This window comes from Natator depressus, chromosome 3, assembly GCF_965152275.1.
Source record: "Natator depressus isolate rNatDep1 chromosome 3, rNatDep2.hap1, whole genome shotgun sequence".
NCBI classification, from domain to species: domain Eukaryota; kingdom Metazoa; phylum Chordata; order Testudines; family Cheloniidae; genus Natator; species Natator depressus.
This window is the reverse complement of record NC_134236.1, coordinates 207,420,865-207,443,489: the sequence shown is the minus strand read 5'-3', so window position 1 is coordinate 207,443,489 and position 22,625 is coordinate 207,420,865. Positions and strand designations below refer to the sequence as shown.

Here is a 22,625-nt window from a genome sequence, read left to right as displayed (position 1 = left end):
TCATTTCCTCTTTTCTAACTCTTGCCCTTCTGACCTGGAAAGTGGATCTGGAAAAGCTGCCAGGAGAACTCTTACGTTGGGATTTGAGTGGCTCTCTGGCTTCTGAGATCTACTTGAACTCATTCCAAATACTAGCTCCATGCCGTAGCAATTCCTGGCTCGTTCAGCAGGGGTGGAGAAAGAAACATTAATGAAAAAATAGGAGGAGCAACATTTTTATTCTTTCCTGGGTTGGTGGTTTCTCTGAAAGGAAGCGGACTAACAAACTCCCATCAGCGCAGTTATGCCAGACACCCAAGCAGCCAGAAGCTTTGCCGGTCAGTCTGAGTTAGGGTGACCAGATGTCCCGATTTTATAGTCTTTTTCTTATATAGGCTCCTATTACCTCCCACCCCCTGTCCCGATTTTTCACACTTGCTGTCTGGTCACCCTAGTCTGAGTCCTCCTTTCCTATTGCCCTAACGTAAGCTGCATGTTTCCCCCTCTCTTAGTTATATTTGCGTACCTGCTGATACTTTAGTCAGCCTTTGAAGAGTGGAGATAGCATCCATCCCTTTTCCAGTAAACATCCTGCAGGGGAGGTGGAATATATACTAGTATCTTCCACTCAGACATCAGGTACTGTAATTTTTCAATGAAATAGACCTTGAGACTTGGCATTTCAAATGGGTTTATGGTTTAGTCCTGTCACAGGCTGGCTGAATCTTTAAAACGAGTTGGGCTCAGCCACACCTGCACCAGATTAGCTCCCTCCTCTTCCCCAGCTGGTGCTGATCAGCTGGGTGATTTCTTTAAAAGGGCGGAGAACTGAAATTGAGAGAGTAACCACAGGGAGAAAGTTGGGCTCCTGGGAAAGGCCCTGAAGCCGTGTCTGGAAGGACCCCAGGGAAGGAGCCAAGTCAGTCCTCTATCTCAGAGAAGAGAGAATAGTAGGCAGCTGAGACTGCGAGGGGACTCCATGGAAGGAGCCTGGGAGTCAGGACTCTACCCCAGAGCAGAGAAACTTAAAGGTAGCCCAGAACAGGCTGGGAACTGAGTCCAGAGGGTGGAGCGAGGAGCCAATGAGGTGACAGAACTCGTTTGCTTGGACCTTTGTTACCCAGAGAGGGGACTGAACTTCGAGTGCAGCCCAAACTTCACTGCAAACAGCTTAAATTCATACCCACTAAACTATAAACATTACTATGTTGGGTAGACAACGTCTAGCAAAATCACCTGCTTAGCCGTAGCATCTTCTGGTAGACTATCTCCAGAAAGTGAGAGTCATAGTCTAGGACAAGTGTATAGTATTTTCCAGCCAACAGAAATAAATCTAGGCCTACTTTGCTCCAGGGGGCCAGTTCTTCCTCAAATTGATAATAGGATCTGGGAAGACCCTGGGCTCATAGCCTTCATTACTTTCTGCAGGCTCTCATCCTAAACCATAACTCCAGCAGTCACAGGCCACATTTCATCTGAGGGGATACAGGACTTTTCTCCACTGCACTTACATCAAATGTTCTAGAGTGTGTGTCTGCAACCACCCAATCTCTCCCAGATTTATATTCAAAATCCAGTCTTTGTCAGCAGTTCATAGGATTTTATGGCCAGAAGGGACTAGTAGATCATCTAGCCTGACCTCCTATATATCACAGGCCACAGAATTTCACCCAGTGACTGCTGCATCATACCCATACCCATGTCTGAACTTGTTTATGTTCTGTGATCTAAAGACAAAATTTCTCTGGTTGACATCTTGACCTCAGATTGCTGTTCCAACCTCTGATTCACAGATTGACAGCTTTTCCACACCTTGGAATAACTTTATCTGTGAGAGGGTTGCTCTGTTATACCTCGAGAGCTGATTGGGGTAGTTACTTTGCTGAGAGAGCTGCAGAAAAATACACTAAGTGAAGATGCCATTCTTTATAGCTCAGATGGTTTGAGATACAAGACTATCTCCTTTGAGTTGCATTCTTACAGAACAGGTGGTGCTATCCACATCTCCACCCTGTCTAAGATGCCTGGGCTTTCCATTTCACTCAGACCACTAGAATGTCTGCATGTCCCTCCCCTCATTTACCTGCCCCCACCCCTCGAATGTATCAGACTCCTCATATTCAAAGAACTTTGCCATTTTTTTTATATGGGGCCAAAGCTTATTGACAAGTCCCACAAACGACTGGAGAGATGGAGTGGACGAGAGGAGCCAGTCCGTTATGGTCCAAAGGCTGTCCAAGAAATGCACAAAGTTTCACAGTTATCAGGGCTTCAACCTCCTGGAATTGTCTGTTCTTATCCCAGACAAAGGCAGCATCTGTCTGGATTGCACCTTGTTGCAGGATTGAGACTGCAGCAACGTGTGTCTTTTTCTGTCGTTCAGATTCGTTTGGGGAGATTGGTTACCTCTTTTCACTCCTGACTTGGCATCTGGAGCTGATGCCTGTTTGGCAGTACTTGCTCATCTAGAACTCCGCAGCCCACCGTCCGGGGGTTGGACTGCTCACTAAGCTCTCACAAAGGGGAATATGCAGAGGCAACTCAAAGAAGAAATGGTTCCTTACCTGTTACCAGAGTTCTTTGAGATTAGCCTCTTCCCCATTTCTTCCGAAGTCTCAGGTTAGGAATTCCTGAATTTGTGGAAGGTACTGAAGGGTGGTTTGGGCCTTGCCCCCTTTGATGCCCTCTAAACCCGCGAGGATGAGAGAAGACAGGAGGGGCAAGGGGCCTCAATGAACACTGCTCTATAGAAAGCTCCAGAAGCTCACATGCCGGTGCCTTGATCCCCCCAAGTGTGACTATGCAGAGGCCACTCAAAGAATTCCAGTTGCTGGTAAGTTACCTTCATTTCTATTCAAATCACAGACAGGATATTGTGATATTCATTAGCTTCTAATTTAGTCAAATCCAACTAGATTTCCATGGAGCCAGCTAAAGGCATTTCTCTTATCCCAGGACTATTTACCTAAGAAATTTCAGTCATGATGCAAAGCATGCGGGTCTCAGAGAGCTTCAAAAAAGGGTCACAAGAATCATTTATGCTGGACAGTGTTCGGCAATGTTAATGAGGGGTCACTGCCTTCTTCCACCCACCCCCTATAATATAAAACTCTAATGCCATTTGTTGTAAAATACGTAAATAAACATTTAGACTAACCATAGCTGCATTGTCTTAAACAAAAGAACAGTAGTGCCTTTGTTTAGTAACAACTTCAGTTACCTGACTGAGGGGGGAAAAGATTAAATATGTAAGCAAAATTAATCAAACAAATTAATCTTGAACTGCACACTAACAAGTACATGTTGTTAATTTAATAAAGAAGCCGGCATCTTTTTAAAAATAATTATTCTCTCAGCATGGTACATGCATTAATTTTATGTTGTCTCCTCACTTTAAATAGATTCATATCACAGTTAAAGATGTTTACTAGATCCAGTAAGCAAGCACACATTCCAAAACACTTATTAATCCTGTTACAGGCTTTAATGAAACAGTGACCCATAATATTTTTATTTGTTATGGTTGCTAGGTATGTTGCTAAGCTATACACATCTTACACTGCCTCCAAGTATATTTGTGATATTTGAGAGCATATACTGGGGAATTTGTTTAGCTGATTTTTCCAAATTTAGTTATACTTTGAAAACGATGGAAGAAGAACCAGGAATATATCCTTTTTTCCTTGACAACACAAACACATGTAAATATATTTAAACAAACAGTTGAACAGCACATGTTCTTGGCACACTTTTTCTGTTACTTTAGAGTTTTGTCATTGCAGAGAAAAACATGATTATACATGTGGATTTGCAGAATAGACTGACAAGGTAAAAAAGTAATCTATCTGGTACGGCAATGGTACATAGTGCTTTCACAATATAAATAAAGACACCTTGGAAGCAGAATTCATAATGATGTTGAACCCCCAGGTATCCATACTCAATCCCGTGCTTTGAAGAGCAGAATAAATGTTCCACGCACCCACCTAGACAAGTAAAAGATCCATAGTGAAAAAGATGTGATGGGACATGTAAAGGAAGTCAGAATTCAGCCACCTTTCAGGTTAACATGGACTCCCCTGTGTTTCCCTTCTGAGTCATTTGTTGTGTTATAATATTACCTCTGTTTAAATGTCTTGTTTTGCACAAATGGGATTAAAATAAGGTTGAATGATGCTTTACATATGAGAACAATGTACTTCAATGGAGCTACTATGGATTTACCCCAGCTGAGCTGAACCTGGCCTGTTGCATCCATTGTAATGTAATCAATTCACTGATAAATGTTCTTAGCTATCCCCCTTTCTGCCCTCATATTCTACCAACAGACGTGTCAGTGAACAATCATCTGTCAGACAATGAGTTTGACTTTTTTAATAATGAAACAAATAAATCCTGACCTGTTGCCACTGAACTCCATGATAGACAACAGACACTCATTAGTAGTTAGTTGAATAATGAAACATTTCACATCTTAGTTGTCTAAGCAGTTCCCAGAGTCTCAGTTTTAATGGTAGAAAAATGGTCTTTTTCTTCATTGCTTGAAGACGTAGAATCTGATCATGCATTCCTTGTGCATCCAGAATTTCCAGTGATTTCCATTTGGGTGCAGAGGGAATGCAGGATCGAGCCCAAATGTTGAACTGAAGTATGGCATTAAGCCATAGTCTTGTACTGGGGGTGTTTGGTTTTTGTGTGCGAACATCACTATTATACTGTATGCTACATACAAAGTAGTAATTCTTACCAAGTGGAATTTTAATGTTACACTGCACAGGGAGTCTGCAAACTCCTTTACGAGGCTAAGAGAGAAAATATTGTGACTGTACAGGCAAAAGAAGAAGTATTTGATGCTCAATAATAGCTGTCATTGGAATAGTTGATCTGTGGCTCTTTTTTAATGCAAATTACATGTAGGTTTTGAAAATGGGTGTTCTGACAATAGAACTGCAGTAGATTTGCAGTGAGTCAAATGCACAAAAGAGGTTTTAGCTTGGTATCCCCTGCTAAGTCATAGAGAAGCTCACACTACACACCTAGAGTGCACTAGGATTCTCCATGCTCAGAAATATAAGACATTTGGCACTTCAATTATACAGAAAATATTTGGAAGCAAAAAACTGTCCCCAAAAGTCCTTGTATAATGTGCTCTGGTCTCCAGGAGGGCAGAGATTCCATACTAACTGATTCAACAGTGCACTGAAGCACATGCGGGTGCACGGCAGTCAACGGGACTGTTCACTTGCTTAAAGTTATGCATATGCTTAAGCGTCCTGCTGAATCAGGACTTAAACGGGTAAAGAGGGTGTGTAAACCGAAAGATGTATCAACTGGCTCAGAGCTGATCTCTATTGGATGTGGCCTGATGAACTGTTTCATCGGGAGCAAACGAATCGTGTTTTCATGTGCCAGTCAAGTCCCAGTGGCTGATCAGAGGCACACAAGACAGCCCTTGGAATACAGAGTGCTGCACAGTGCTCTGGGCTCCACCACGCTAACGGCCATGGCTGAGATTGTCAGATGGGCCTGAGGGAATTTAGGTGCCCAAATACCAAACTCCCTTAGCTCCAGCCCCAATTCACACTGAAGACACTGCTGGAGCACGCTGTCCTTAGGGCTCTGGGGCTCACCCAGGCTCTGGGGCTACTGAGGCAAATCAGCTCCTCCTGAGGCCTTGTCTCACCTGCTCTGAGGATACCCACACCTGACCCTTGCTAAATATGCAGTGAGGGCATGGGGGGGATGATGTCAGGGAGATGGATGAGAATGAATGGGCCAAGTACCTCAAGTAAACAGCTCCTCTTTGGAGGTATCACCTGGGAGATACCATGCCTCATCTGGCTTCAAATCAACCACAAGGGTGATGTGGGAGAGACAGGGATAGGTGTTTTCCCAAGCTTGCTAATGAGGATGAACCCTGATAGCTAAGAAAAAAATCTCTTTTCAAAATTTCTCCAGACCTTTGTTTTCTTGCAAAGTAGATCCATGAGGATACTACTTTGCTTTGTAATTATTCACAGTGTTACTGTTTTTATATCACTGAGAAGTGTGTGAGTTACAAGGATATTTACTGCTGCTGTTTAAGTTGCCATCACCACCTCAGGGTATTCACAACTACTGAAAGTCTGCTGAGCATGGATAGTTCACAGATGCCACCTGATGGGCACAAAATGAATGTCAAGCAACGAGCAAATTCTGCCGTGCAACCATAGCACTACAGGAGAGATGCACAGACAAACTCTTTTTTATTGGAGTCTTAACGTACCATAGTCACAGTCATGTTGTAATGTAGCTTTCCAGGCTGTTGGGAGAGAATTGCAATGTGTTTGGTGTGGAGAAAAAAACTTTTGTCTGATGCTGGATCACAGGAGTTGGAGGGCAGGGATTTTTCCCAAAGATGAATCAAAATTTACCTGTTTTCTGCTTGTGTTTGCCAGCACCAGAAAACACCTACTCACATACCCATGATAGCTTTGGAAGCACTCGGGGCTGCTATATAACAAGAATAGGTTGACCAAATTAATTTGGATTTTCAAATAGCCTTTGACAAAGTCCTGCACAATAGGCTATTTAAGAAATAGTGGTAATGTAGCTACGACTCTCAGATAAATTTCTGTCCTGGACTAGAAACAGGCTCAAAGACAGAAAACAGATGAGGAATAAATGGTCAGTTTTTCAACATGTACAAGCTTAACAAGTGAGGTATCCCATGGATCTGTGCTAGGACCAGTGAGGTGGTTAGGCAGAGGGATATAAATTTTAAAGAAAAGGAGGTGAGCAATGAGGTGGCAACATTTGCAGATGACACTCAATTATTTCATTCAGTCAAGAAGACTAACCTAAAATTAAGGTTCTTAATCAAAATTAAGATGATTGTGAGGAACCTCAAAGGAACCTTTCTAAGTTATGTGATATGGCAACATGGTGGCAGATGAAATCCATGGTTGAAATGCAGAATAATGTGCACTGGAAGAAATCATTTGAACTACTCAGACACATTACTGGCTTACAAATTAACTGGAACATAGCATCTGCCAGACTGGATGAGACTTGAGGTCCATCTTGTCCTGTATCCTGTCTTGAATGATGGCCAACATGAGATACTTCAGAGGAAGGTATTAAAAACCCCCTCGGGAGCAGATGTTGGATAATCTACACCCCACATTGGATCTCATCCTGACCTCTAATCATTAGTGATCACCTTTAAGCCCTGAAGCAGGAGGTTTAATATCCCTTGTCATCACTAATTATCATAACTCTGAATATTCTTGTTATCCATATAAATGTTCTATCTTGTTAAGTTTTTGGCCTTAGCAGTTTCCTGTAGCAGTAAGGTCCTTTTTTCAGATTTGAATTTCCCACCTTTTAATTTGATTGACTGAAAGTCCCCTTGTTCTTGTGTTGCCAGACAGAGAGAACAGATGTTTCTGATCTTCCTTCTCTAAACCAGTCATTATATTGTAGACTTTTATCATGTCCCCCTTACTCCTCTTCTTTCTCAGGTAACAATCCCAATCTTTTCAATCTCTCTTCACAGGTGATTTTCTCCAGGACCCTCTCTACAGCCCCTCTAGATCTGCAATTTCCTGTTTGAGATGGGATGCCCCGTACTGCACACAGTATCTGGGTGAGGCATTAGAATATTGTCTGTATTATACACCATCTCTTTCCTTATGCATCCAAACCTCTTGTTTGCTTTTTTGCTCGCAGTCCCTTTCTGGAATTCATACAGTTAGCTTAAGACCTTGTAAGATGTATGAGTAGTGTCATAAATAGAAAGGGAAGGGTAAACCCCTTTAAAATCCCTCCTGGCCAGAGGAAATCTCCTCTCACCTGTAAAGGGTTAAGAAGCTAAAGGTAACCTCGCTGGCACCTGACCAAAATGACCAATGAGGAGACAAGATACTTTCAAAAGCTGGGAGGAGGGAGAGAAACAAAGGGTTTGTGTGTCTGTCTACATTTTGTCTTTGCCGGAGATAGACCAGGAATGAAGCCTTAGAACTTTTAGTAAGTAATCTAGCTAGGTATGTGTTAGATTATGATTTCTTTAAATGGCTGAGAAAAGAATTGTGCTGAATAGAATAACTATTTCTGTCTGTGTATCTTTTTTGTAACTTAAGGTTTTTGCCTAGAGGGGTTCTCTATGTTTTGAATCTAATTACCCTGTAAGGTATTTACCATCCTGATTTTACAGGGGGGATTTCTTATTTCTAATTCTATTTTTATTAAAAGTCTTCTTGTAAGAAAACTGAATGCTTTTTCATTGTTCTCAGATCCAGGGGTTTGGGTCTGTGGTCACCTATGCAAATTGGTGAGGCTTTTTATCCAACATTTCCCAGGAAAGGGAGGGTGCAAGTGTTGGGAGGATTGTTCATTGTTCTTAAGATCCAAGGGTCTGGGTCTGTAGTCACCTAGGCAAATTGGTGAGGCTTTTTACCAAACCTTGTCCAGGAAGTAGGGTGCAAGGTTTTTGGGAAGTATTTTGGGGGGAAAGACGTCTCCAAACAGCTCTTCCCCAGTAACCAGTATTTGTTTGGTGGTGGTAGCGGCCAATCCAAGGACAAAAGGGTGGAATATTTTGTACCTTGGGGAAGTTTTGACCTAAGCTGGTAAAGATAAGCTTAGGAGGTTTTTCATGCAGGTCCCCACATCTGTACCCTAGAGTTCAGAGTGGGGGAGGAACCTTGACATGGTGGCATAGTGGTGGGATTAACCTGAAATCATTTTGAGATCCAGTTGAGATTTTTTTGAACTAGAAATACAGATTTAAAAAAAAAGGAAGCCCAGAAGCAGCTGAAACTGAAAGCAGCTTGTTTTTCTCTGCTTTGTGGCCAAGCAGAGACAAAAGGGGATTATCTTTGTGAATTGCAGGTTTTCTTTGCCTGGAGGCAGGGTACTTAACTCCTGCAGGGAAATTCACAGTCTTCCAACCCAGAGTTTTTTTTCCCTAAAAGTAAATAGAAGGGGGGGTGTTCTACCCATTTGCCTGGAGACAAAAGTGGCAGGGTTTTTTTTTTGGATTTTGAGTTTTTACAAGGAGCACAAGTTTAAAAAGGAAACTTGTTTTTTCTTTGGGCTGGGTAAACAGGTTTCCAAGTAGTTGGAAGTTTTTTGCTTTGATTTGGGCCCAGAGCAGAGACAAGGGAATTGTCTTTTTCTGTAGGCTGACAATCACTATCAGAGAATAGGTATTCTATTCCAGCACAGCAAAATTTTACAGCCAAGTTTTGTTTGTTTATTTCTAAACCTCGGGTGTAAAGTTAGTTAAAAACAGAGAGGTTAGGATGACAGAATCCACAGCACAACAAAAGATGGAATTAGCCAGATTTCAGGCTGAGGAAAAACAAAAGGAACATGAAAGACAGATAGAACTCATGCGGCTGGAAAAGGAGGTACAGGAGGCTGCCCACAGGAGGGAAATGGAGGCAAGGAAGCATGTGGAGGAGGAGAAGGAAAAAGAGAGGAAGCATGTGGAGGAGGAGAAGGAAAAAGAGAGGAAGCATGTGGAGGAGGAGAAGGAAAAAGAGAGGAAGCATGCACTGGAGATGGAGAAGGTAAAGGCTCAGCAGAATATACCAACAAACCCTAGCAATCCTTCTCCAGGTACCACTCCCCATCCCAGAAGGTTCCCCACCTACAAGGCAGGTGATGATACTGAGGCCTTCTTAGAAAACTTCGAAAGGGCCTGCCTTGGGTACAACATCTCTACTGACCAATACATGGTAGAGCTGAGGCCGCAGCTCAGTGGACCCTTAGCTGAGGTGGCAGCTGAAATGCCTAAAGAACACATGAACAAGTATGAACTGTTTAAATCCAAGGCGAGAGTCAGAATGGGGATAACACCCGAGCAGTCTCGTCGGAGGTTCAGAGCCCTAAGGTGGAAACCAGACGTGTCATTTACCCGACATGCCTACCACATTGTGAAACATTGGGATGCCTGGATATCCGGAGCAAGTGTTAAATCTCCAGTAAATTTGCCCTTCCTAATGCAAATGGAACAATTCTTAGAGGGTGTTCCTGAGGAAATAGAAAGATACATCCTAGATGGGAAGCCCAAAACTGTAATCGAGGCAGGAGAGATTGGAGCCAGATGGGTGGAGGTGGCAGAGAAGAAGAAAACTGGTCGCAGTTGGAGCGGAGACCAGAAGGGACAACCCCAGACCACACCCTATTACCGGGGGCCGCCCAAAGCCCCACCTACCTCCCAAAGAACCCTCCAGACCCCTTATCGTCCCACCACCCCGTTCTCCAGCAACCCTCCTCGCCCCAGTGACCCGTCAGCTGGACGATGTTTTAAATGTAACGAGCTGGGGCATGTAAAGGCCAACTGCCCCAAGAACCCCAACAGATTACAGTTCATTGCACCGGAATCACACCAGAGGTCCACAGGCCCAGATACCTCCCAGATACCCTTGGAGCGGAGGGAAACTGTGAGTGTGGGCAGGAAGAAGGTCACCGCGTGGAGGGACACCGGAGCACAAGTGTCAGCTATCCATGCTTCCTTAGTGGACCTCAATTTAATCAACCCAGAGATCCAAGTGACGATTCAACCCTTCAAGTCCAACTCTTTCGATTTGCCTACAGCCAAGTTGCCTGTCCAGTACAAGGGCTGGTCAGGAATGTGGACTTTTGCAGTCTATGATGATTATCCCATCCCCATGCTGTTGGGGGAAGACTTGGCCAATCATGTGAAGCAGGCCAAGAGGGTGGGAACGGTCACCCGCAGCCAGGCTAAACAAGCCGTGAGGCCTAGCTCTGTTCCGGAAACTTCTATCAGGACCCGGTCAAAGGTGATGGACCCGGACCCCAGACCAATGTCTGCAACAGCAGTAGTGGATCCAGTCCCAGAGACCCAGACGGAACCAGTCCCAGAACCGGAACCAGCCGAACAACCAACACCAGACCCATTGCCAGCACTGAATCCAGTACTTGCAACCTCAACACCAGAGGGCCCCACCGACCCTGAACTGGTAGCAGCCGATAACCCTACACAAGAGGCTCAGCCGGAGCCTGAATCCCAACATAGTGCACCAGCGGAGAGCGGTTCACAGTCAACAGAAACAGCTCCATCCCCTATATCACTTCCAGAGGGACCAAGCCTAGGTCCACAATCCAATGAGGAACTGATGTCTCCAGCATCAAGGGAACAGTTCCAGACCGAACAGGAAGCAGATGAAAGCCTCCAGAGAGCTTGGACGGCGGCACGGAGCAACCCACCGCCTCTCAGCTCTTCTAATCGATCCAGGTTTGTTGTAGAAAGAGGACTTTTATACAAGGAAACTCTTTCTGGTGGACACCAGGAAGACTGGCATCCTCAGAGACAGTTGGTAGTTCCAACTAAATACCGGGCCAAGCTCTTGAGCTTAGCCCATGATCACCCTAGTGGCCATGCTGGGGTGAACAGGACCAAAGATCGTTTGGGGGGGTCATTCCACTGGGAGGGAATGGGCAAGGATGTTTCTACCTATGTCCAGTCTTGTGAGGTGTGCCAAAGAGTGGGAAAGCCCCAAGACCAGGTCAAAGCCCCTCTCCAGCCACTCCCCATCATTGAAGTTCCATTTCAGCGAGTAGCTGTGGATATTCTGGGTCCTTTTCCGAAAAAGACACCCAGAGGAAAGCAGTACATACTGACTTTCATGGATTTTGCCACCCGATGGCCGGAAGCAGTAGCTCTAAGCAACACCAGGGCTAAAAGTGTGTGCCAGGCACTAGCAGACATTTTTGCCAGGGTAGGTTGGCCCTCCGACATCCTCACAGATGCAGGGACTAATTTCCTGGCAGGAACTATGAAAAACCTTTGGGAAGCTCATGGGGTAAATCACTTGGTTGCCACTCCTTACCACCATCAAACAAATGGCATGGTGGAGAAGTTTAATGGAACTTTGGGGGCCATGATACGTAAATTCGTAAATGAGCACTCCAATGATTGGGACCTAGTGTTGCAGCAGTTGCTCTTTGCCTACAGAGCTGTACCACACCCCAGTTTAGGGTTTTCCCCATTTGAACTTGTATATGGCCGTGAGGTTAAGGGGCCATTGCAGTTGGTGAAGCAGCAATGGGAGGGATTTACACCTTCTCCAGGAACTAACATTCTGGACTTTGTAACCAACCTACAAAACACCCTCCGAACCTCTTTAGCCCTTGCTAAAGAAAACTTACAGGATGCTCAAAAAGAGCAAAAAGCCTGGTATGATAAACATGCCAGAGAGCGTTCCTTCAAAGTAGGGGACCAGGTCATGGTCTTAAAGGCGCTCCAGGCCCATAAAATGGAAGCATCGTGGGAAGGGCCATTCACGGTCCAGGAGCGCCTGGGAGCTGTTAATTATCTCATAGCATTCCCCACCTCCAACCGAAAGCCTAAGGTGTACCATATTAATTCTCTAAAGCCCTTTTATTCCAGAGAATTAAAGGTTTGTCAGTTTACAGCCCAGGGAGGAGACGACGCTGAGTGGCCTGAAGGTGTCTACTACGAAGGGAAATGTGCTGGTGGTGTGGAAGAGGTGAACCTCTCCATGACCCTTGGGCGTATGCAGCGACAGCAGATCCAGGAGCTGTGCACTAGCTACGCGCCAACGTTCTCAGCCACCCCAGGACTGACTGAACGGGCATACCACTCCATTGACACAGGTAATGCTCGCCCAATTAGAGTCCAACCTTACCGAGTGTCTGCTCAAGCTAAAACTGCTATAGAACGGGAGATCCAGGATATGTTACAGATGGGTGTAATCCGCCCCTCTGAAAGTGCATGGGCATCTCCAGTGGTTCTAGTTCCCAAACCAGATGGGGAAATACGTTTTTGCGTGGACTACCGTAAGCTAAATGCTGTAACTCGCCCAGACAACTATCCAATGCCACGCACAGATGAACTATTAGAGAAACTGGGACGGGCCCAGTTCATCTCTACCTTGGACTTAACCAAGGGGTACTGGCAGGTACCGCTAGATGAATCTGCCAAGGAAAGGTCAGCCTTCACCACACATCTCGGGCTGTATGAATTTAATGTACTCCCTTTCGGGCTGCGAAATGCACCCGCCACCTTCCAAAGACTTGTAGATGGTCTCCTAGCGGGATTAGGAGAATATGCAGTCGCCTACCTTGACGATGTGGCCATATTTTCGGATTCCTGGGCAGACCACCTGGAACATCTACAAAAAGTCCTTGAGCGCATAAGGGAGGCAGGACTAACTGTTAAGGCTAAGAAGTGTCAAATAGGCCTAAACAGAGTGACTTACCTTGGACACCAGGTGGGTCAAGGAACTATCAGCCCCCTACAGGCCAAAGTGGATGCTATCCAAAAGTGGCCTGTCCCAAAGTCAAAGAAACAGGTTCAATCCTTTTTAGGCTTGGCCGGTTATTACAGACGATTTGTACCGCACTACAGCCAAATCGCCGCCCCACTGACAGACCTAACCAAAAAGAAACAGCCAAATGCTGTGCAGTGGACCGAAAAGTGTCAGAAGGCCTTTAACAAGCTTAAAGCGACTCTCATGTCTGACCCTGTACTAAGGGCCCCAGACTTTGACAAACCGTTCCTAGTAACCACAGATGCGTCCGAGCGTGGTGTGGGAGCAGTTTTAATGCAGAAAGGACCTGATCAAGAATTCCACCCTGTAGTGTCTCTCAGCAAAAAACTGTCTGAGAGGGAAAGCAACTGGTCAATCACTGAAAAAGAATGTTACGCCATTGTCTACGCTCTGGAAAAGCTACGCCCATATGTTTGGGGACGGCGTTTCCACCTGCAAACCGACCATGCTGCACTGAAGTGGCTTCACACCGTCAAAGAAACTAACAAAAAACTTCTTCGGTGGAGTTTAGCTCTCCAAGATTTTGATTTCAACATCCAACACATCTCAGGAGCTTCTAACAAAGTGGCTGATGCACTCTCACGTGAAAGTTTCCCAGAATCAACTGGTTAAAATCGTCCTTGAGATGTGGAAAATATTGTTAGTCTTTATGTACTTGGTAGTATATTTAGAGATGCATGTGTCTTATTAACTCTGTTTTCCTAGAGCTCCAGGAAGAAATCCCAGCCAGTGTTTCACCCTAGCTGAGATTTGGGGGGCGTGTCATAAATAGAAAGGGAAGGGTAAACCCCTTTAAAATCCCTCCTGGCCAGAGGAAATCTCCTCTCACCTGTAAAGGGTTAAGAAGCTAAAGGTAACCTCGCTGGCACCTGACCAAAATGACCAATGAGGAGACAAGATACTTTCAAAAGCTGGGAGGAGGGAGAGAAACAAAGGGTTTGTGTGTCTGTCTACATTTTGTCTTTGCCGGAGATAGACCAGGAATGAAGCCTTAGAACTTTTAGTAAGTAATCTAGCTAGGTATGTGTTAGATTATGATTTCTTTAAATGGCTGAGAAAAGAATTGTGCTGAATAGAATAACTATTTCTGTCTGTGTATCTTTTTTGTAACTTAAGGTTTTTGCCTAGAGGGGTTCTCTATGTTTTGAATCTAATTACCCTGTAAGGTATTTACCATCCTGATTTTACAGGGGGGATTTCTTATTTCTAATTCTATTTTTATTAAAAGTCTTCTTGTAAGAAAACTGAATGCTTTTTCATTGTTCTCAGATCCAGGGGTTTGGGTCTGTGGTCACCTATGCAAATTGGTGAGGCTTTTTATCCAACATTTCCCAGGAAAGGGAGGGTGCAAGTGTTGGGAGGATTGTTCATTGTTCTTAAGATCCAAGGGTCTGGGTCTGTAGTCACCTAGGCAAATTGGTGAGGCTTTTTACCAAACCTTGTCCAGGAAGTAGGGTGCAAGGTTTTTGGGAAGTATTTTGGGGGGAAAGACGTCTCCAAACAGCTCTTCCCCAGTAACCAGTATTTGTTTGGTGGTGGTAGCGGCCAATCCAAGGACAAAAGGGTGGAATATTTTGTACCTTGGGGAAGTTTTGACCTAAGCTGGTAAAGATAAGCTTAGGAGGTTTTTCATGCAGGTCCCCACATCTGTACCCTAGAGTTCAGAGTGGGGGAGGAACCTTGACAAGTAGTTTAAATTTTACCCTCCAATGTGCATTACTTTGCATTTAGTGACATTGGATTTCATTTGCCATCACGTGGCACATTCTCCTAGCTCGTGCTGGTTTTTCTGAAATTCCACACAGTCCTCTCTGGTCCTGACTAATCTAAATAATTTTTTGTCATCTGCAGATTTTGCTCTCTCCCCTTTCCAGATCATTAATATATCAAACAACATGGGACCTAGTTTGGATCCTTGAGACCCTGCTGTTCATCTTTTGCCATGATGTCAATTGACCATTTAATCCTATTCTTTGCTTTCTGTCTCCGAGCCAGGTGGGATCCAGGACAATACTTTGCCTCTCACTCTATTACTGTTTAGCTGCTTAAGTAGCCTCTTGTGCGGGACCTTGCTGAAGGCTTTCAGGAAGTCTAAATAAACTATGTCAACCCGTTCTCTTTATCCACTACTTTACTGACATGCTCAAATAATTCTGAGATTAGTGAGACACGATTTTTCTTTTCTTATATCCCCGTCTGAGGAAAGATTAATAAGACTGGGACTTTTCAGCTTGGAAAAGAGACGACTAAGGGGGGGATAGGATTGAGGTCTATAAAATCATGACTGGGGTGGAGAAAGTAAATAAGGAAGTGTTATTTACTTCTTCTCATAACACAAGAACTAGGGGCCACCAAATGAAATTAATAGGCAGCAGGTTTAAAACAAACAAAAGGAAGTATTTTTTCACACAATGCACAGTCAACCTGTGGAACTCCTTGCCAGAGGATGTTGTGAAGGCCAAGACTATAACAGGGTTCAAAAAAGAATTAGATAAATTCATGGAGGATAGGCCCATCAATGGCTGTTAGCAGGATGGGCAGGAATGGTGTCCCTAGCCTCTGTTTGCCAGAAGCTGGGAATGGGTGACAGGGGATGGATCACTTGATGATTACCTGTTCTGTTCATTCCCTCTGGGGCACCTGGCACTGGTCACTGTTGGAAGACAGGATACTGGGCTAGCTGGACCTTTGGTCTGACCCAGTATAGCCGTTCTTATGTTCTCATTATGTTCTCACTCTGTTGCCTTCTCAGTCTGGGCTCTCTCCTTGGTCTAGAGCCAATCAGGAGGTTCTGAAACTGTAACCAATCAGAAAAGAGATGAGCATCACTGTGGACAGCTCAATGTTTTGTTTTTTTTAAGGAAAGATGTATGTAAAGAATGTAATATAAAATAGCATTGTAATATTTCTATACTAATCTATAAATTGATGCTACAACCTCACCGGGAATGTGGGCACCCCATCTGGAAAGAGATGTGGCAGAAACAGAAGGGGTCCAGAAATGTACATAATACTTAGCTTTATATAGCTAGATATAGATATCCCATTCCCACTTTATAGATCCAGCTAAGTCTGTACTCTATACCTTTATATAATTACCTTTATTTACACCTATTTTCAAAATGGTATAAAATAAGAGGAAATAGATCTACTAAGAAAATAGCAAAACAAAATAATTAGTATAGAAGTTGTCAGAAGCTAAGGGAGTTTGGTATTTGGCACCTAAATTCCCTCAGGCCTATTTGTCAGTTTGAAACATATTTCAAATGGAACTTACTTTTAGTAGCAAGCTAAATTCAAAGGACAGGTCTCAAACTACATTTCTTCCTGTTAAAGAATTCTCTTTCTCCTTAAAAACAGAACGTGGAAGACTGGCTGGACTATTGTGTCTATAAATGTGAGGCAACTCTTCTAAGAATTGACACGAGTTGCAAATCTTTTCTTGACCTTAGTTTCCACAGTTCTGGTTCCATAAGTAATTATTTCCTGGAGATGATCTGATGACATGGCCTACGAGAGCAAGTTAAAGAAATAAAGAGGCCACTAAAGAGGGCCACTAAAAATTAAAGCTCTAAGAGTAAACCTCTCAAAGGCCAGGTTTACATTAATATCACCACTTTTCTCTTGTAAATAGTCTGATGCTCAAAGATGGGAAGAGCAGCAAGATTTTGATTTTAAACATTTGTTTCTCCTATGAAATGTAACCTATTTAAATCAGATTCCCTCTCTTGCAGCAGAACAAGTCTGAGAATTTTGTTTTGGCAACTATTTTACCAAAATTTCAAGTGTTGTCTAGGGAAAAAGTTGTCTGTGTAAAATCTGTATTGTGGTTTTGTAACATCTTGTTCAGGGCCCCCACAAGTGTGAGCCGCTGTGTGATCCTCTGGCTTAGCAATAGTGGGAGTTTTGCTGCTGCTAAGCTGTGTCAGTTCCCTGGCACGCCAACCTGTGGGCCTTGCTAACAAACTCCTTGAGACTCTGCCAGTCTAAACCGTGCCTTGCAGGGAACAATCAGTGAACCCCGTTCCTGAGTTCCCCAGAGCAGTGTCTCTGCAATGTCCAAAGAGACACTGCCTCCAAAGAGACTGAGCACACATCAGCCTGTTAGTTTGGCTGAAGACTCACACTTCACTTTAATACACAGCACTGGGATGGTTTTGTAATAAAACCAGAAAAAGTGTGTTTAACAAAGAACAGAGATTTAAGTGGTGCTAAGCAAGGATAAAACAGACAGGTATGGTTACAAATAAAACAAAATAAAACATACTTTTTGGTAACCAAAATTAATTTTAGTAAATTGCAATGTTTGTCTAAGCAGTTTTCTTACTTACTTCCAAGTAACAGCATCCATAGCTCTCTAGATGAGGGGTCCAACTTTCACAGGCTCAGAGGGTTCTGTAGCCTATGTCCCCTTAGTGATGGATCACTAAGAGGTCTTTTTGCTCCATTTATATTACTCAAAGACCATTGTATCAGCCTCAAGAACCAGGAAGGCTTCCTGGGATGCAGACTCTGTCCCCCAACATGCTTGTTAAATGGTCTTCTCCCTCTCTTGTTTAGCTTGATGGCTTTGTTTATCTTCTATGTAAATGTATTTTCACTGTCCTCTGTCTGTAACCAAGCTGGTCAGAGAGGTAAATCCACATTTCTTTGTCTAGGGCAGGCTGGGTTCATATGCTGCCTTCCAAACACATTTTAAGAATGTATTTGTAGCACGCATCCATAACTCTTTGTACAGAACCCATATATACATTACGCAATGATTTTGAGACCAGCGTGTCACCACTTCTCATATGATACCTTACATGACACCTTTGAGATATATAATATGACAACAGTGTGTTGGGACAACGAGTGTGTCAGGCCTGATGTGAGTTACAGTATGGGGTGCCCTCAGTTGGCAATGAGGAGCTCCTGGCGTCTGTTTTATAGTGTTCTCAAGTCTAGTAGCACCAATAAACTCTAGGACCATTAAATCCATAGACAATCTAGTTCAATCTAGCTCTTACAGTTAATGAATATTTCATCTATTATTAAGGAAAAATACATAGAGGAAGGAATTAGTGAGGGAGGGAGAAAGAGGAAAGTCATTACAGTTGGAAGCAAGATCAAAGGAAAACTACTTACAATCCCAAAAGCAAATAAAAAAGGAGGCTATGCTGAAAATAAACGTATAAAGCCCCAAATCAGAAGAAGCCAAAACAACAGACAGGAGATCAAAGAAATAAGAAAATGCTGCAGGACATATTGTGCCTTTTTGTAGGAAAAATTGCAAAACCTGAAAATACTGCCAGAGTTCTGAATGCTATAAAGGTAGCTTGACTACTGTGAGATTCTGCCCTTTCGTAAGTGTAAATTTCACACTGACTGCCAGCACTAGCAATTTGCACTGCACTTCAGAAATGCATTGTTAGCCTTCCGCCAACGGCAAGCACTGAATCTGGGGCGTGGGTTCTTTCCTGTTAATTTAAGGTGCCGTGTTATGCTTCCAAGCATTATAGAGGCCTCCCTAATTTTGTTCCTTGAAAGTACACTGATCCTCCCTGATACTATCTAACGTAAATGTATGTTTCTGCTAAAAGGCCAGAGTTATGACACATCATCTGAAAGATTATTCCAGAATGGATTATCCTGGGAATGCTTAGCAAAAATGCCACATATCAGAGATGTGGACAGCTGGATCTTTACACTGATACCATTTGGATTATGACAGGTTTCAGAGTAACAGCCGTGTTAGTCTGTATTCGCAAAAAGAAAAGGAGTACTTGTGGCACCTTAGAGACTAACCAATTTATTTGAGCATGAGCTTTCGTGAGCTACAGATCACTTCATCGGATGCATACTGTGGAAACTGCAGAAGACATTATACCCAACTTGATGATCACTTTAGATAACTATTACCAGCAGGAGAGTGGGGTGGGAGGAGGTATTGTTTCATGGTCTCTGTGTATATAATGTCTTCTGCAGTTTCCACAGTATGCATCTGATGAAGTGAGCTGTAGCTTACGAAAGCTCATGCTCAAATAAATTGGTTAGTCTCTAAGGTGCCACAAGTACTCCTTTTCATTTGGATTATACTGCATTTATTTTTAGGAACCAATGTTTTCACAGCCATCCTCCATTTTTTAGGCCCTATTCACTTACTATTAAAATCAACTTGCTTCATTTTCCACGCTGAAATACCCTGCTACATGACAGGGTCACACTTACTGCATCGTTATTCTGCAGAAATCCACTTTTAACTCATTCTGGCTGTGAGTTTTCCCTTTAACTAGAAAAGTAATTTAAAACCCTTCTTTCACTGTCAGCATATACCCATTAATCAATTCTTTATTCTCATGCTCTCTTCTGGAAACTGACTTTATGTAAAATGTCCCCTGATACTGTTCAGATAGAAATAGAATTTTTGATGCACGGTTTGCATCAGAGGGCTGGTATCGTCTTCCCTTCTGAGATCTTGTCAGTTCTTTGAGGGTTGGTAAAGGGAGATTGAACTCTAGGTGATTAGAAGACTTTCTTGGCGCACTAGAAGCCTGGCTGGAGAGGACAATACTGTAGGAAGAAGCGCTCTCTACCGTTGGTCAATTTCAGATATAAATCGCTTCTCTTTGTGCAAAGGCTTTTAAAATAAATGATCTCACTTCAGAGCCCAGACACTGAAGCTCTAGTTCAGACAGTTTAGCATACCAAGGACAAGAGGCACCTTGCACTTTATCTCACTGAAAAACAAAGTTCGCAGAAAAGAAGCAGCTGCTGCTACCGAACCATTCATTCCTGAGACACAACATTCTCAGCTTGTATGTATCTGTTGCTCCATGGTCTTCAGGGGAGTTTCCCCAGCTGAGAATCTGAGCCAGTATTTGTACCTTTCTGAAAAGCTGGCCAGTACCCTTCTCTAGTTACCAAACAGTCCAAAATAATTCCAAGCCACTGACAATGACAGCATGGAACTAACCTTCTGTTAGTTAGTAAGATGATGATTTAATTAGTTGTATTTTAGAAATTTGAAGAAATCAATAAAATCAACAAAGTTAACATATGACAGAGTGAACTCTTCACATGGAGGGGGAGCGAGGGGGAAAGTACATAAGAACGGCCATACTGGGTTGGACCAAATCCTGTCTTCTGACAGTAGCCAATGCCAGGTGCTTCAGAGGGAATAGACAGGCCCAAGCAGTACCTAGGAAACAAAACAGCTTCAGAAAGGGGCAGGAGAAGAGACAAATACCAGCTGGGGGAAAGGTTCTGGGTTTGGGGAGAGAAGGGCACAGGCTGGGGCCCACCTCCCCAGGAAACTGTGGTCTTGATAAGAAATAAGATAAGAGGACTAGAGCCTGGGATGTAGATGATAAATTTCATACTGCTTCCCCCCTTTTATTAGAATTAGTGCATTAATGACTGTCTGCTGAACCCCAGGGGGCTGGTGAGAATCTGCCAGTTCATATAACATTTGTATTGGAGCATAAGAAGACTATATTTGTGAAGGGACAAGGTCTATATCAATTTTAGACAATTCTCATTGTTCTCAGTGACTCAGGAATCTTTTAAGTACTTAATAGAGCTTGTGCAGCAAGGTCTACAGCAGCAGATACGCAGGGTGTATCTTGAGGACATCCAGGAAAGCTTCACTGACCATCTCCATCAGCTGTATGTGCGCACACAGAAAGTAAAAGACTGTCTGGGACCAATGGTCATGTCCATTTCAACTACACATACACCAACTGTGGCTTTCATAGGTCAGTGTATGTGAAGCTGTGATTGTCTTTAACGTCCCCCATGGTGGAGTGGCAGGGATAGTGCAGTGACCCCTGATGCCATGTAGAACGTTGAGGGGGGTATAGGTAGGTCCCAATATTGAGTTCTCAGTGGGCTGCAGAGGGAGGTGAGCCAAGGACTGTTGAACTTGCAGGTCCACCAGAACCTGCAACATCTGTGTTTTCTGCCTGACAAGACCCATTACGTCCTGGTGCATCTCCCTCTCCTTTTCCTGCTGGGACTCCCAGGCCTTTCTCCTCTCCACTCTTTCCTTCTCCAGTCTGCCCTCAACGTTCATCCTCCAGGCCCTGTGCGCACTGTCCGATGCAACATTGACTTTCAGGATCTCATTGAACATGTCATCCCAAGTCCTCTTTTTTCTCCTTATCTGGCACAGGCATTCTCTGGGTGAGGAGGGAGAGACCCTGAAGGCCACAGTGGCAGCAGCTGCAGATAAAACACACAGAGGTACCATTGTCAGTCTATTCGCTACAGAAAATGAAAGTTAAGATGCGAAACTCACTCCTCTTGCTCCCTGAAGTTTTAAGCACTACGTTCTTACTTCTGCTTGGCATTGCTTGTGCACTGTGACAGTCACAGTACCAGCCATGGGGAGTTTTCCACAGGCGGGGGTGATTTTAGATGATCTCTCACTCCAGAGGGTAACAAAGGCAGAGAGATCCCAACTGCTGCTGGCGTCCCATATGCTGCTGGGGCTGTATGCTGCTAGCCTGTGTACTGCAATGGTGCAAGCCGAAGTGATCGCTGACTGACGTGGGAAAGTGTGCTACCGCAGAGGAAGAAATAAGGCTGCCATCCCCGGAGACCTTTGGCAGAAGACTGCCGAGTGCCTTGAACCTCCATGAAAGTGTCATCGAGAGGAGGTCGGACTAGATGATCATAATGGTCCCTTCTGACCTTAGTATCTATGAATCTATGTCTCAGGAGGATTCAAGGGACATCCCTGTGCACATAAACAAACTGCTCCACATGGTCCCTCCTGCCTCTGAAAAGCAGATAACAACCACCTGAATAAAATAAAATAGGGGGAGAATGACTGGGTGCTGGGTGCAGGAGAATATTGTGTGCAGGAATGAGACCCAGGGGACAGAGAATATGGAGAGTAAGAGATGGAGCAATAGGGATAGCAGAGAAAGACTATGTGAGGGGTAGGAAGCTTTGAGGAGAAAAGAAGGTAAATATGGGGGCAAGTGAATGTAGGAGACAGGTGGAGGACAGGAGACTCATGAGGAGCATAGAAGGAGAATAAGAGTGGAAAGAGACTTCGGGCTGTATCAACAAAGAAATGTAGGCTCTGAACTGCCACTTTAGGTACCAAAATCCCAAAATTTAGATTCTCAACCCCTCTGCTCAGCTCACCTAAGTGTACGTAGTTGTAGCCATGTTGGTCCCAGGATATTAGAGAGACAAGGTGGGTGAGATCATATCTTCTGTTGGACCAACTTCTGTTACCTCACCCACCTTGCCTCACCCTGTTGGCACCTAAATTCCCTAGGTGCCTACGTTTCTACCAGTAAAGTCCCCTTGGCGCCTAAATTTCTGCCACTGGGCATGCCCAGAGTTGCC

At 44.0% G+C, this 22,625-nt stretch overlaps 1 protein-coding gene and 1 long non-coding RNA gene across 2 annotated transcripts; both read left to right on the top strand.

Moving 5' to 3' along the window:
- The first annotated feature begins 222 nt into the window (after window positions 1-222).
- On the top strand, window positions 223-21,506 carry LOC141985569 (uncharacterized). The gene is made up of 3 exons (XR_012638960.1): window positions 223-317; window positions 7,517-7,606; window positions 21,436-21,506. It is a non-coding gene; the product is annotated as an uncharacterized LOC141985569 (long non-coding RNA).
- Window positions 8,342-14,286, top strand: LOC141985568 (uncharacterized). The gene is made up of 2 exons (XM_074949823.1): window positions 8,342-11,224; window positions 12,380-14,286. The coding sequence occupies exons 1-2, from the start codon at window positions 9,264-9,266 to the stop codon at window positions 13,893-13,895; spliced, it is 3,477 nt and encodes a 1,158-aa protein (XP_074805924.1). The 5' UTR covers window positions 8,342-9,263; the 3' UTR covers window positions 13,896-14,286.
- Window positions 21,507-22,625: the final 1,119 nt, after the last annotated feature.

Bases quoted from the DNA above. Each gene is read 5' to 3' on its own strand.
- LOC141985568 (XM_074949823.1), top strand. From the start codon at position 9,264: ATGACAGAATCCACAGCACAACAAAAGATGGAATTAGCCAGATTTCAG. The intron at 11,225-12,379 runs GTTTGTTGTAGA...CTTTTATTCCAG, and splicing joins AGCTCTTCTAATCGATCCAG to AGAATTAAAGGTTTGTCAGT.